Source organism: Nyctereutes procyonoides, unplaced genomic scaffold, assembly GCF_905146905.1.
Source record: "Nyctereutes procyonoides isolate TBG_1078 unplaced genomic scaffold, NYPRO_anot_genome, whole genome shotgun sequence".
Lineage (NCBI taxonomy): Eukaryota > Metazoa > Chordata > Mammalia > Carnivora > Canidae > Nyctereutes > Nyctereutes procyonoides.
The window spans coordinates 41,603,350-41,616,635 of record NW_026575125.1 but is presented as its reverse complement, the minus strand read 5'-3'; the positions used below and the strand labels follow the sequence as shown (position 1 = coordinate 41,616,635).

General features: G+C 38.6%; 1 protein-coding gene across 8 annotated transcripts in view; it reads right to left on the bottom strand.

The window, feature by feature from the left end:
* The window catches only part of ZNF81 (zinc finger protein 81), a 102,896-nt gene that overhangs the window by 9,378 nt on the left and 80,232 nt on the right, over nucleotides 1-13,286 (bottom strand). For all 8 annotated transcript variants that reach the window (XM_055337455.1, XM_055337456.1, XM_055337452.1 and 5 more), the window contains one exon: nucleotides 11,413-11,508. In XM_055337455.1, coding sequence (XP_055193430.1) covers nucleotides 11,413-11,508 — 96 coding nt within the window. The remainder of the gene's footprint in view (nucleotides 1-11,412; nucleotides 11,509-13,286) is intronic.

The following is a 13,286-nucleotide window of genomic DNA, read 5'->3' as shown; positions in this document are numbered from 1 at the left end:
CATTCTCCTGCTGATGGACACTTGGGGTGTTTCGCATTTTTTCGCAATTATGCCAATGCCAATATGAACATTCTGTACATTTCTTTTAGTGGACATATATATTCACTTAAGTAAATGCCTAGGAGTGGCATTGCTGGGATACAGGAAAGCCATACATTTAGCATTAGTAGATACTGACTGTTTCCCAAAGTGGTTGAAGGTATTTACATTCCTACCATCAATGCATGTAAATTCCAGTGGCTCCAAATACTCGAGTAAGTATTGATATTGTTAAGTCTTTCTAATTCTATCCATTCTTTTATATGTATGTATCTGTGTACGGTTGTCCCACTGTGGTTTAATTTTCAGTTCCTTGATAAGCAGCGATGCACAGCATTTTTTCTTTTTTAAAGATTTTATTTATTTATTCATGACACACACACACACACACACACACACAGAGAGAGAGAGAGAGAGAGAGAGAGAGAGAGAGAGAGCAGAGACACAGGCAGAGGGAGAAGCAGGCTCCATGCAGGGAGCCTGACGTGGGACTCGATCCCGGGTTTCCAGGACCAGGCCCTGGGCTGAAGGTGGTGCTAAACCGCTAGGCCACCCGGGCTGCCCCAGCACTTTTTCATATATAATGGCCATTTATTTGGATATTTCTTTTAAAAGTACCTGTTTGGGACACTTGGGTGGCTTAGTGGTTGAGGCATCTGCCTTCAGCTTAACATGTGATCCTGGAGTCCTGGAATTGAGTTCCACAGTCCCACATCAGGCTCCCCACAGGCTGCCTTTTTTCCTTCTGCCTGTGTCTCTGCCTCTTTCTGTGTGTCTCTCATGAAAAAATACATAAAATCTTAAAAAATATAAAAGTACCTGTTCGTATCTCTTATCCATTTCTTTTTCTACTGGGTTGTCTGCCTTTCTCTTTTTGATTTCTAAGTTTTTTTTAATATATTCTAAATATAGGTCATTTATCAAATCTATGTATTGTAATTATCTTCTCCCAGTTTGTGGTTTCATATTTACTTTCTTAATATGTTTTGGAGAAGTGTAATTCTTCAATCTAATATAGTTCCACTTACTATCAAATGAGATGGGAAGTGCTCTCTCTCTCTTTTTGTCTTCAAAAGAACTTGAATAATATTGGTATTATTCTTTCTTTAAATAAGAGGAAGAATTCACTGATGACATGCAGGCTGGGAGCTTGTTTGTAGAAAGATTTTATTTATTTTATTTTATTTATTATTATTATTTTTAGATTTTATTTATTTTAAAGATTTTATTTATTTATGAGAGAGAGAGGGGGAGAGAGAGTCAGGAGAGGGGCAGAGGCAGAGGGAGAAAAAGAGAGAGAATCTCAAACAGACTCTGCACTGAGCGCAGAGCCTGACAGTGGCTCTATCCCTTGACCCCGAGATCATGACCCAAGCAGAAACCAAGACTCAGACACTTAATTGATTGAGCCACCTAGGTGCTCCTGATGTGCTATATTTTCATTATCATTCTGCTCAAAACATTTTCTAATTTCATTGTGGCTTCTTCTTTGACTTATGGGATATTTGCTTGTGTGTTGCTTACTTTTCAAACATTTGGATATTTTCTGGTTGTCTTCTGTTCAGTTTTAATTTATTTCAATAGTAATCAGAGAACATTTAGCATATGATTTCAATCCTTTGAAATCTGCTGCAATAAGCCTTATACCCTAAAATTGAGTCTATTTTGCTCAGTATGCATATGTACTTGAAAAAATGTATATTCTATAGTTGTGGGATGCAGTGACTTATGGTCTGTCAATTAGGTCATATTGGTTTATCAAGTTCAAATCTTCTATCTTTTTTAAAGATTTATTTGAGAGAGAGAGAGAGAGAGAAGTATGCATGGGGGGAGAGGGACAGAGGGACAGGGAGAGAGAGAATCTCATGCAGACTCCCCACTGAGTGCAGAGCCCAAGGTGGGGCTAGATCCCATGACCCTGAGACTATGACCTGAGCCATAATCAAGAGTCAGACACTCAACCGACTGAACCACCCAGGTGGACCTCAAATCTATATCCTTAAAGATTCTTTCGTCTGTAAATAGACAAAAATTAGTTATAGAGATAGGTATGTTAAACTTTCCAACTATAATTATGCATTTTGTCTATCTCTCCTTTTAGCACTGTCAATATTCACTTTATATATTTTGAAGCTACATTATTAAGTGCACAAAAATATAGATTTTTAATATATTCCTGTTGAACTGAAGTTTTATCAATTTCAGAGAAAGACAGTACATTGTGGAAGATACAAAAAACATTAAAACAATGATAGAGGAATATTATGAAAAAACCACATTCCAAAAATTTGATAACATAGATAAAATGTACAAACTCAAAGAATCAAAACAAGAAGAAAACTAGAAAATCTGAATATTTCTATATCTATTGAAGAAACTGAATTTGAGGGGCTCCTGGGTGGCTCAGTGGTTGAGCATCTGCCTTTGACTTAGGGTGTGATCCCAGGGTCCTGGGATCGAGTCCTGCTTGGGCTCCCAGCAGAGAGCCTGCTTCTCCCTCTGCCTGTCTCTCTGCCTGTCTCTGGGTGTCTCCCAATAAATAAATAAAATCTGGGGATCCCTGGATGGTTCAGCGGTTAGGTATCTGCCTTCGGCCCAGGGCGTGGTCCTGTAGTCCTGGGATCGAGTCCCACGTTGGTCTCCCTGCATGGAGCCTGCTTCTCTCTCTGCCTATGTCTCTGCCTCTCTCTCTCTGTGTCTCTCATGAATAAATAAATAAAATCTTTAAAAAACTGAATTTGAAATTAAAAGTGATCCCACAAAGAAAACTTCAGACCCATATGAATTCACTGGTGTATTTTTATCTTATATTTAGAGAAAAGTTATAAAATTTATTTTTATCTTTTTAAAAGATTTTATTTATTTATTCATGAGACAGACAGAGAGAGGCAGAGACCTAGGCAGAGGGAGAAATAGGTTCCTCGCAAGGAGCCTGATGTGGGACTCAATCCCTGCACCTGGGATCACGCCCTGAGCCAAAGGCAGACACTCAACTGCTGAGCCACCCAGGTGCCCCAAAATTATAAAATTTAAAGCAATCTTACACAAAATAAAAAAACAGAGGAGTGAAGATTTAAAAATCCTAGCAAATATAGCGGTTTTACATAAAGTCTTTCAGAAGATAGAGCAGGCATGAAATTTCACAGCTCATTTTATGAGGCTAGCATTAACATGATACTAAAAGTCAAAGATATTATAAGCAAAATATCCCCCAAAACTAAAGACTAATACCTCATTTAAACAGAGAAGTAAGAATCCTTACCAAATATTAGCAGATTGATTCAAGAAACATAAAAAAGATAATATAATCATGATCAAGTAATGTTTATCCCAGTAAGGCAGTCAGTTTAACATCTGAAAATCTGTGAAATTCACCATATCAGCAGAATAAAGTGTTCATCTTAATAAAGGCAAAAAAAAGCATCTGGAAAACCCAATATCCATTCATGTTAAAGACCTTCACCAAGCTAGAAATAGAAAGAAATTGCCACAAATTAATAAAGGACATCTAAGGAAAACCACAGCTAATATACTCAATGCTGAAAGAGTGAAAGCTTTTGCCCTTAAGATAAAATAAAAATAAAGGGCATGCAGACTAAAAAGGAAATGATAAAAAGACATGGTAATTGATGCAAAAACTTTGTAAGGAATTTACAAAAATATTCACTAGAATTAATAAGTGAATTCAGCAAGTGTCAGAATACAGGATCAATGTACAAGAATCAATTAAAAAATTTCCACCTCTAGTATGGAGAAGTAAGCTCCTTAAAAAAAGTCCTCTACGGACAGTAACTGTATTCTCTAGGAAAACAAAACAAAACGTGTAATGGTAGAGTGAACAAAAGCAAGTGGATTTTGAAGAGGAGTTAGAAGTCAGAAGAAGTCTGAGCAGAGATCTAAGTTGCTACCCACCATAGGTGAGGCAGCATCTCCAGTTTGAGTTAACTGACTACTATGACAACAACACAGAAGAATATCACAGAAAATGGTGTTATTATAGCAGAATCTTGTTAATATTTGGGATAACAATCCAAAATTACTCAATATAAGATGACCCAGAAAAATGTTTGGTCACTTTCCAGTGTCTTCAGTAGTTTTTTTTTTTTCCTCAAATTTTTATTTAAATTCCAGTTAGATAAGGTATAGTGTAATACTGGTTTCAGGAGCAGAATTTAGTGAGAAATCACTTACATACAATACCCAGTTCTTATCATAACAAGTGCCCTCCTTGATACCCATCATCCATGGGTATCATTCCTCACTTACCTCCCTCCATCAACCCTCAGTTTGTTCTCTATCATTAGAGTCTCTTATGCTTTGCTTCTCTCTCTTTTTTGCCCCTTTCCATATGTTCATCTCTTTTGTTTCTTAAATTACACACATGAGTGAAATCATATGATATTTGTCTTTCTTTCTGTAGTTTTTAAAGTATGTTTTTCATAGTTAACAGGATTTATATCTTTTAGATAGGTGGGTCTAATAGAAATGATTCAATCATATTAAACTCAAGTTATTTTTATATATGGTGTGAGGTCAAGGGTATTTTTCCTCCAATACTGATATCCATTTGTTCTAGCTCAATTTGTTCAAAAACAAAATTCCTTTCCCCCCACTGAATTGTATTTGTACTTCTAACAAAACTCAGTTGTCCATATATGTAGTGGGTCTATTTTTGGATTCTCTCTTCTATTCCATTTATATATCTGTTTGTCCTTACATGAAAACCACACTACCTGGATCATTGTAGCTTTACAGTAAATCTTAACACTTCTTTTTAAAGACTATGTTGGCTATTCTTGGGCCTTTTCTTATCCATAACAACTTTAAAATCTCTGTCAGTTTTTATTCCCTAAAATTATAAATAATTGATTGAACAAGTAGAATACAATTCATTAAGCAATAGATTTCAACAACATGCAACCAACTCGATTTATACACTATAGAATACAACACTGAACAACAGCTGAACACACATTCTTTTCAGAGACACATAGAACATCCCCCTACATAGACCATACACAGAAATCATACAGAGTGTATTCTCAGACTACAACAGAATTAAATTAGACAACATAAAGTAAATAGACAAATTCCTAGAAAAATACAACTATGTCTGACAAAAGATGAAAGAGAAAATCTGTGTAACTCTATGTCTATGACAGATTGAATTTGTGGATTTTTTAAAAAAGATTTTATTTATTTATTCATGAGAGACACAGAGAGAGAGGCAGAGACACACAGGCAGAGGGAGAAGCAGGCTCCCTGCGGGGAGCCCGATGTGGAACTTGATCCCAGGACCCCAGGATCATGCCCTGAGCCAAAGGCAGATGCTCAACCACTGAGCCACCCAGGCATCCCAGATATTGAATTTATTATTAAAACTTTCCCATCAAGAATATTCCAGGTCCAGATGGTTTCACTGGTGAATTCCATGAAACAGTAAAAGAAGAAATAACAATCTTACACAAACTATTTCAGAAAATAGAAAAGGGAACACTTCACAACCATTTATGTGTCCAACATAGTCCTAACACCAAAACCTGACAAACACACTGCAAAAAAAAAAAAAAGAAAACTAAACTAGTATCACTCATAAAAATGCAAATACTTTAAAACAAAATATCAGTAGATATAATCCAACAATATATAAAATAAGGGTTATACATTATAATCAACTAATGTCTCAGAAATACAAGGTTAATTTAACATTTGAAAATCAACTCACATATTAACAAAATAAAAGCAACAATTCATATGATTAATAAAGATGAAGAAAAGGATTTGACAAAATTCAACATGTAACCGTGATTTTAAAAAAAAAGCTCTTCAACAAGCTAGGATTAAAAAAGAACTCACATAATCTGATAAAGGGCAGCTTCAAAAACATAATAGAGAATGGAATGATTTTTTTTAACTCTAATATTGGGAATAAGGCAAGCATGCCCTCACCACTTCTATTTAACATCAAACTGAAGTTGTTAGTGAAATAAGAAAAGAAATAAAAAGCATGAAATTGGAAAGGAGAAAGTAAAAGTGTCCCTAAAGTGATAATGATTACTTACATAAAAAACCTCAAAGAACCTACAAGAAAACTAATAGGTGAATGTAGGAATGTCTCAGGATACAAAGTCAATGTACACAAATCAATCACCAGCAATTTATACTAGTTATGAACAATCCAAAATAAACTAAAAAAACCAATGTCATTTTACCACAGTGTCAAAAAGCATCAAATATGTAGGAATAGGGACACCTGGGTGGCTCAGTGGTTGAGCGTCAGCCTTTGGCTCAGTGCCTGATCCCAGGATTCAGGATAGAATCCTGCATCGGGCTCCTTGTGGGAGGCTTGCTTCTCTCTCTGCCTGTGTCTCTGCCTCTCTCTCTCTCTGTCTCTCATGAATAAGTAAATAAAATCTTTTAAAAAAACTATGTAGGGATAAATTCAATGAAGGACGCAGAAGATTTTTTTAAAAGATTTTATTTATTTATTCATGAGAGACACACAGAAAGAGAGGCAGAGACACAGACAGAGGGAGAAGCAGGCCCCATGCTGGGACATGCTGGGCTCCATGTGGAACTCAATCCAGGGACTGCAGGATCATGCCCTGAGTCGAAGGCAGATGCTCAACCAACCGCTAAGCCACCCAGGCATTCCTGCAGAAGATTTCTACACTGAAAACTATAAAACAACAACAAAAACAACAAAAAAAGAAAACTATAAAATACTGCTGAAAGAAATCAAACATCTAAATACATGCAGAAAATATGCCATGCTTATGGATTAGAAGGCTCAATATTGCAACGATATCAATTCCCCTAAAACTAATCTATAGCGTCAACTCCAAACAAAACCTCAGCAGGCTTTAAAAAAAAAAGCAAACTGATTATAAAATTTATATGGAAATGCAAATGACCTAGAAAAGCCAAAGTCATTTTTTAAAAAAAAATGTAAAGTTGGAGAACTTACCCTGCCTGATTTCAAGACTCATTATAAAAGCTATAGTAATAAAGAATATATGGGTTTGCCAAAAGGACAGTATATTAACTGTTTTCTGTATTTTTTAAAAAAGTTTTTAATTTGAATTCCAGTATCGTTAACATAGTGTTATATTAGGTTCAGGTATATAATATAGTGACTCAACAATTCTATATATTACTCAGTGCTCATCATAAGTGAATTTTTTAATTCCTATCACTTCTTTTACCCATATTCCCACCCACTTCCCCCCTGAGAATCATCAGTTTGTTCTCTATGGTTAAGAGTCTGTTTCTTGGTTTGTCTCTTTTTTTCCTCTTTATTCATTTGTTTTGTTTCTTAAATTCCACATACGAGGGGCACCTGGGTGGTTCAGTTGTTGAGTTTCTGCCTTCAGCTCAGGGCATGATCCTGGAGTCCTAGGATCTGGTCCTGCGTCAGGCTCCCTGCAGGGAGCCTGCTTCTCCCTCTGCCTATGTCTCTGCCTCTCTCTGTGTCTCTCATGAATAAATAAAATCTTTTTTAAAAAAATTCCATATATGAGTGAAATCATATGGTATTTGTCTTTCTATAACATTAGCATAATACTCTTTAGTTTCATCCATGTTCTTGCAAATGGCAAGATTTCATTCCTTTTTATAGCTGAGTAATATACCGTTTTCTATATATCACATCTTCTTTATGTTATTTCTGTATTCTTGATGCTCTGCCATCTGGTGCCTTCCTTGCTCATCCTGGAGAAACTGCCTTTCTCAGTGCTAGTTAATTCCTAGAGATAGCACATGACTTCCGTTACAGCACATCTTTCATATGCAAACTAATCCAGAGCCCACAGTCACCAACTCTCCTCCTTTGTTAAGCTTTCAAAGGTTGAGCTACCATCCTCCAGCCCTAATCACCTCAGTATCAGGTATCAGGTAACTAGAGACAGTCCCTACATCTCTGGTGCCCTGCTGAAATGACTCAAACTAGTCAATACTCAGCCTCCCCAGCCTGCTTACTCTGCTTCACCCATTCTTTCCCATGAAAATAACAATAAAGGCTCTTCTCCATGCTTTCCCCTTAAAACTTTGGCCTCCTGATGGACCCTAGTGTTTCCTGGTGTGGCCTTGCATGGTGTGGCAGGTCTCCTCTTCTTGGGAACTGTGAATTACAAATTATCTTTTCAATGGCAGTCATCTCTGGATCTGTTGGTCTCCCCAGACCCAAATAATATTAAAACTTACATTTTTGAAAGATTTTTTATTTATTTGTTTGTTTGTTAGAGAGAGAGAGTGTGTGTGTGAGAGCATGTGAGCATCGGGGGTAGGGGCAGAGGGAGAAACAGACTCCCCTCTGAACAGGGAGCCCAACCTGGGGCTCGATCCCAGGACCCCAGTCTCATGACCTGGCCCAAAGGCAGCTGCTTAACTGACTGAGCCACCCAGGTGCCCCTAAAACCTACATTTTAATTTTTTTTTAATTTTTATTTATTTATGATAGTCACAGAGAGAGAAAGAGAGAGAGGCAGAGACATAGGCAGATGGAGAAGCAGGTTCCATGCACCGGGAGCCCGATGTGGGATTCGATCCTGGGTCTCCAGGATCGCGCCCTGGGCCAAAGGAAGGCGCCAAACCGCTGCGCCACCCAGGGATCCCTAAAACCTACATTTTAAAACAGAAAGACATACAGATCAATTGAGCAGAATAAAGAGTCCAGAAATAGGTTCACATATATAAAGTCAATTGATTTTGAAAAGCACGACGAGGAAATGCAATGGGAAAAAAATCTCTTCAGCAAATGGTTCTGGAACAAGTGGATGTTGTACTGATAAAAATGGATTTGTAGGTCTAAACTGAGAAAGATAAAATGCTAAAACTTATGGAACATGAGAAAATCTTTGTGACTCTGTGGGAGGCAAAGATTTCTTAGATAGATCACAGAAAGCACTAGAAAATTTTAAAAGATGATAAATTAGGGCAGCCCTGGTGGCTCAGCAGTTTAGCACCGCCTTCAGCCCAGGGCATGATCCTGGAGTCCCAGGATCGAGTCCCACATCGGGCTCCCTGCATGGAGCCTGCTTCTGTCTCTGCCTCTCTCTCTCCCTCTGTATGTGTGTGTGTGTGTGTGTCTCGTGAATAAATAAAATCCTTTTAAAAAAGATGATAAATTAGACTCCATCAAAATCAAAATGTTTGCTTTTTGTTTAGGCACCAGTAAGAAAAGTGAAAGCCATAAATTGTAACAAGATATTGGCAATGTATATATCCGGCATAGGAGTTACATCCAGCAAATATAAACAACTCTGAAAACTCATTAAGAAAATAACCCAATTAAAAAATGGGAAAGGTATCGGAATAGATGCTTCAAACAAAAATGAACAAATGGTCAATAAGCACATAAAACGATACTTATCGTTACTCATCAGAGGAATGCAACTTAAAATAATAATGAAATACCATTACACATCCACTATAATAGCAAAAATTAAACAGATCTATAGCAGTGAGTGTTGGCAAGGATGTGGAGTGACAGAAATTCTTGTATGCTGCTGCTGGAAGTGTAAGATCATACAGCCATTTTGGAAGGTAGTTTGGCAATTTCTTTTTTTAAGATTTTATTTATATGAGAGAGAGAGAGAGAGAGAGAGAGAGAGAGAGAGAACACACCAGCTGGGGGGAGGGGCAGAGGGAGAGGGAGAAGCAGACTCCCCATTGAGCAGGGAGCCAGATATGAGGCTTGATCCCAGGACTCTGGGATCATGACCTGAGCTGAAGGCAAATGCTTAACTGACTGAGCCACGCAGGTGCCCCAGTTTGGCAATTTCTTACGAAGACAATCATACATTCATACAATTATATGACCCATCAGTGCCACTCCTAGGTATTTACCCAAGAGAAATGTAAACATATGGTCAAAGACATACCAGAATGTTCACTACAGCTGCATTCATAATAACCAAATAATAACCACCTGTCATCAACAGGTATGGAGAGAAACAAATTGCAATCTATTCATATCATGGAATAGTGTTCAGCATTTACAAGGAATAAACTCTCAATATACTCAGTAACATGGATGAATGACAAAATCATTAAGCTGAACAAATGAAGCCAGACCCGAATGGGTATTACCGTAGGATTTCACTCGTATGAAACCCTAATAAAGACAAATCTAACCTATAGTGACAGAAAGCATTTAATGGTTTGCCTGGGGCCAAAGTGGTGGTGCATACTGACTGCAAGGGACAGAGGTTCATTTTTATGAGACAAAATGTTCCCCATATTGTGATTAGGGTGGTGGTTAAACCAGTATGTGCTTTCATCAAACTGCATACTTTAAATAGATACATTTTACTGTACATAAACTAGACCTTAATACACTTAATTTATTTAAAAGACAAAAATGCTGAGGCACCTAGGTGGCTCGGTCAGTTAAGAATCTGCCTTTGGCTCAGGTCATGATCCCAGGATCCTGGGATAGAGCCCCGAGTTGGGCTCCCTGCTCAGTAGGGAGTCTGCTTCTCCCTTTCCATCTGCCTTTCTCCCTGCTTGTGCTTGCTCTGCTCTCTCTCTCTCTCTCAAATACATGAATAAAAAATTTTAAAGCTTTTATTTATTTGAAAGAGAGAAATTATGAGCAGGGGTAGGGCCAGAGGAAGCAGACTCTATGCTAAACAGGGAGCCCAATGTGGGACTCAACCCCAGGACTCTGGGATCATGACCCAAGCCGAAGGCAGACACCCAACCAACTGAGCCACCCAGGCACCCACATAAATAAAATCTTAAAAAAAAGACAAAAATGCTAAGTGACAGTGATCCTAAGGTCAGAAGATGGGAGAGAGGCAGGGCAATAGGGGAGGTGGAGAGGAGTAAGGTATCTGAAAGCAGTACCTTCAAAGAGAAGAGGAAGTGAGGCTGGTTGTGGATGAGTTTACTGGTATCTTAGAGTTAAGAAGAAAATGAGGAGGAAGAAAGTGAAAAGGTCATTGGAGGAACAGGAATGGGGCAATCAACTGGTTTTCAGAGAAGGCAAAACCATTAAAACCTGACAGTATATATTGTAAAAATCTAAGACTTTGAGGGTGGGGTTTAGGTAATGAAGCATAAAAATGTGATGGAAGGAAAGAACATTCAAAGAAACAAGATCTATAGGGAGGAAGCCTGGCATATGATCCTGAGTGCAGGAATTGTAGCAATCCTCCAGGAGGAAAGCCAGCCAAAAAAAGACACTGATCACAGGAAATAAAGGGAGAGAGCAGTCGGGTACCTAAAAGGCCAATGTTCACTCTTCTTAAGCAGTTTCCAAAGTTGAAATCCTTCAAGAAGGTAGCAATAATAGCATTTTAAAGGCATAGGCCTTTTAGGAAAAGAAAAGTGTCTCCATGTCCCCCATCTGTCTGGGTTGTACTCACTCACCGGAACAGCTCTGATGTGGGGTTTTCCTCTCCAAAATCCACGGCTCCTCTCCTTGTTCCAACTTGAAGATGACTTCTGGTTTGGGAACTTCATATCCTGTTAATAGGACATGATAGAATTGGGACTGGCTAACTGCTTTCCACTTGTTTTTTTTTTTTTTTTGAAGTAACCACATTTCATTGGGAAAATGAGTAGTCATCACAGAGGTTAATGGACTGAAGGATCTCAGGCTAATCAAAGGACACCACCAGCACACCCTTCAGATGGCTCAGATTACTCAGCAGCTCAGAATGGAAATACTCTCATGGAGGCTCTGTGTTAGTTTCCTAGGGTGGCTGTAACAAAATGCCAAAAACTGGGCGGCTCAAGACAGCAGAAAGTCAGTCTCCTGCTGGAGCCTTTCAAGTCTGAAATCAAAGTGTTAGTAGGGCTATGATTTCTCTGGCGGATATAAGGGAGGCTCTCCCTTGAATCTTTTAGCTTGTTTGCTGGCAATTTTTAATGTTCTTTAGCTTCTAAACGCATCACTCCAGTCACATGGCCATCATATATCCCTGTGTGTCTCCACATACTCTTCCCTCTATATGTGTCTATTTCTATGCCCAAATTTCTCTTTTTTATAAGGACAGCAGTCATTAGATTAGGGCCCACCCCAAGAGACTCATTTTAACTTGATTACCTCTATAAAGACATTATATCCAAATAAGGTCATATTCTGGGGGTACTGGGGGTTCAGATTTCCATATATTTTTTCCAGGGGGACACAACTCAACCCATAAAAATATGCCCTCTAAGCCACCTGGGTGGCTCAATGGTTGAGGGTCTGCCTTCAGCTCAGGTGGTGATCCCGGGATCCTGGGATTGAGTCCTGCAACAGGCTCCCTGCAGGGAACCTGCTTCTCCTGCTGCCTCTGTCTCTGCCTCTCTATGTCTCTCATGAATAAATAAATAAAATCTTAGAAAAAAATCTGCCCTCTGATCCTCCCCACCAAATTCATGTCCTTCTCACGTGCAAAATATACTAACCCCATCCCAATATCCCCCAAAGTCTTCATCATTCTAGCATCAAGTCTGAAGTTCAAAATCTATCTAAACACCAACTCAAAGTCTCAAATCTTATCATCTAAATTACCCAAATTCATTATGGGTGTGATGTGAGTGTGAGTCATCTTGGGGCAGCTTTTCTCCGCACAAACCTGTGAAAGCAGACAAGTTATTTGCTTCCAAAACACAATGGTAAGAGGCATAAACTAGACATTCCCACTTCAAAAGGGAGAAATTGAATGAAAAAAGGGATCATATCTGCCCTACGACCCAGCAATTGCACTGCTAGGGATTTACCCCAAAGATACAGATGCAGTGAAACGCCAGGACACCTGCACCCCGATGTTTATAGCAGCAATGTCCACAATAGTCAAACTGTGGAAGAAGCCTTGGTGTCCATCGAAAGATGAATGGATAAAGAAGATGTGGTTTATGTATACGATGGAATATCACTCAGCCATTAGAAACGACGAATACCCACCATTTGCTTTGACGTGGATGGAACTGGAGGGTATTATGCTAGTGAAATAAGTCAGAGAAAGACAAACATTATATGGTCTCATTCATTTGGGGAATATAAAAAATAGTGAAAGGGAATAAAGGGGAAAGGAGAAAAAATGAGTGGGAAATAATCAGAGAGGAGACATGAGAGACTCCTAACTGGGAAACAAACAAGGGGTGGTGAAAAGGGAGGTGGGCAAGGGGTGGGGGTGACTGGGTGACGGGCACTGAGGGGGGCACTTGATGGGATGAGCACTGGGTGTTATGCTATATGAAAAAAAAAAAAAACCTCTACATTTTCCTTCAAAAAAAAAAAAAAAAAGGATCAT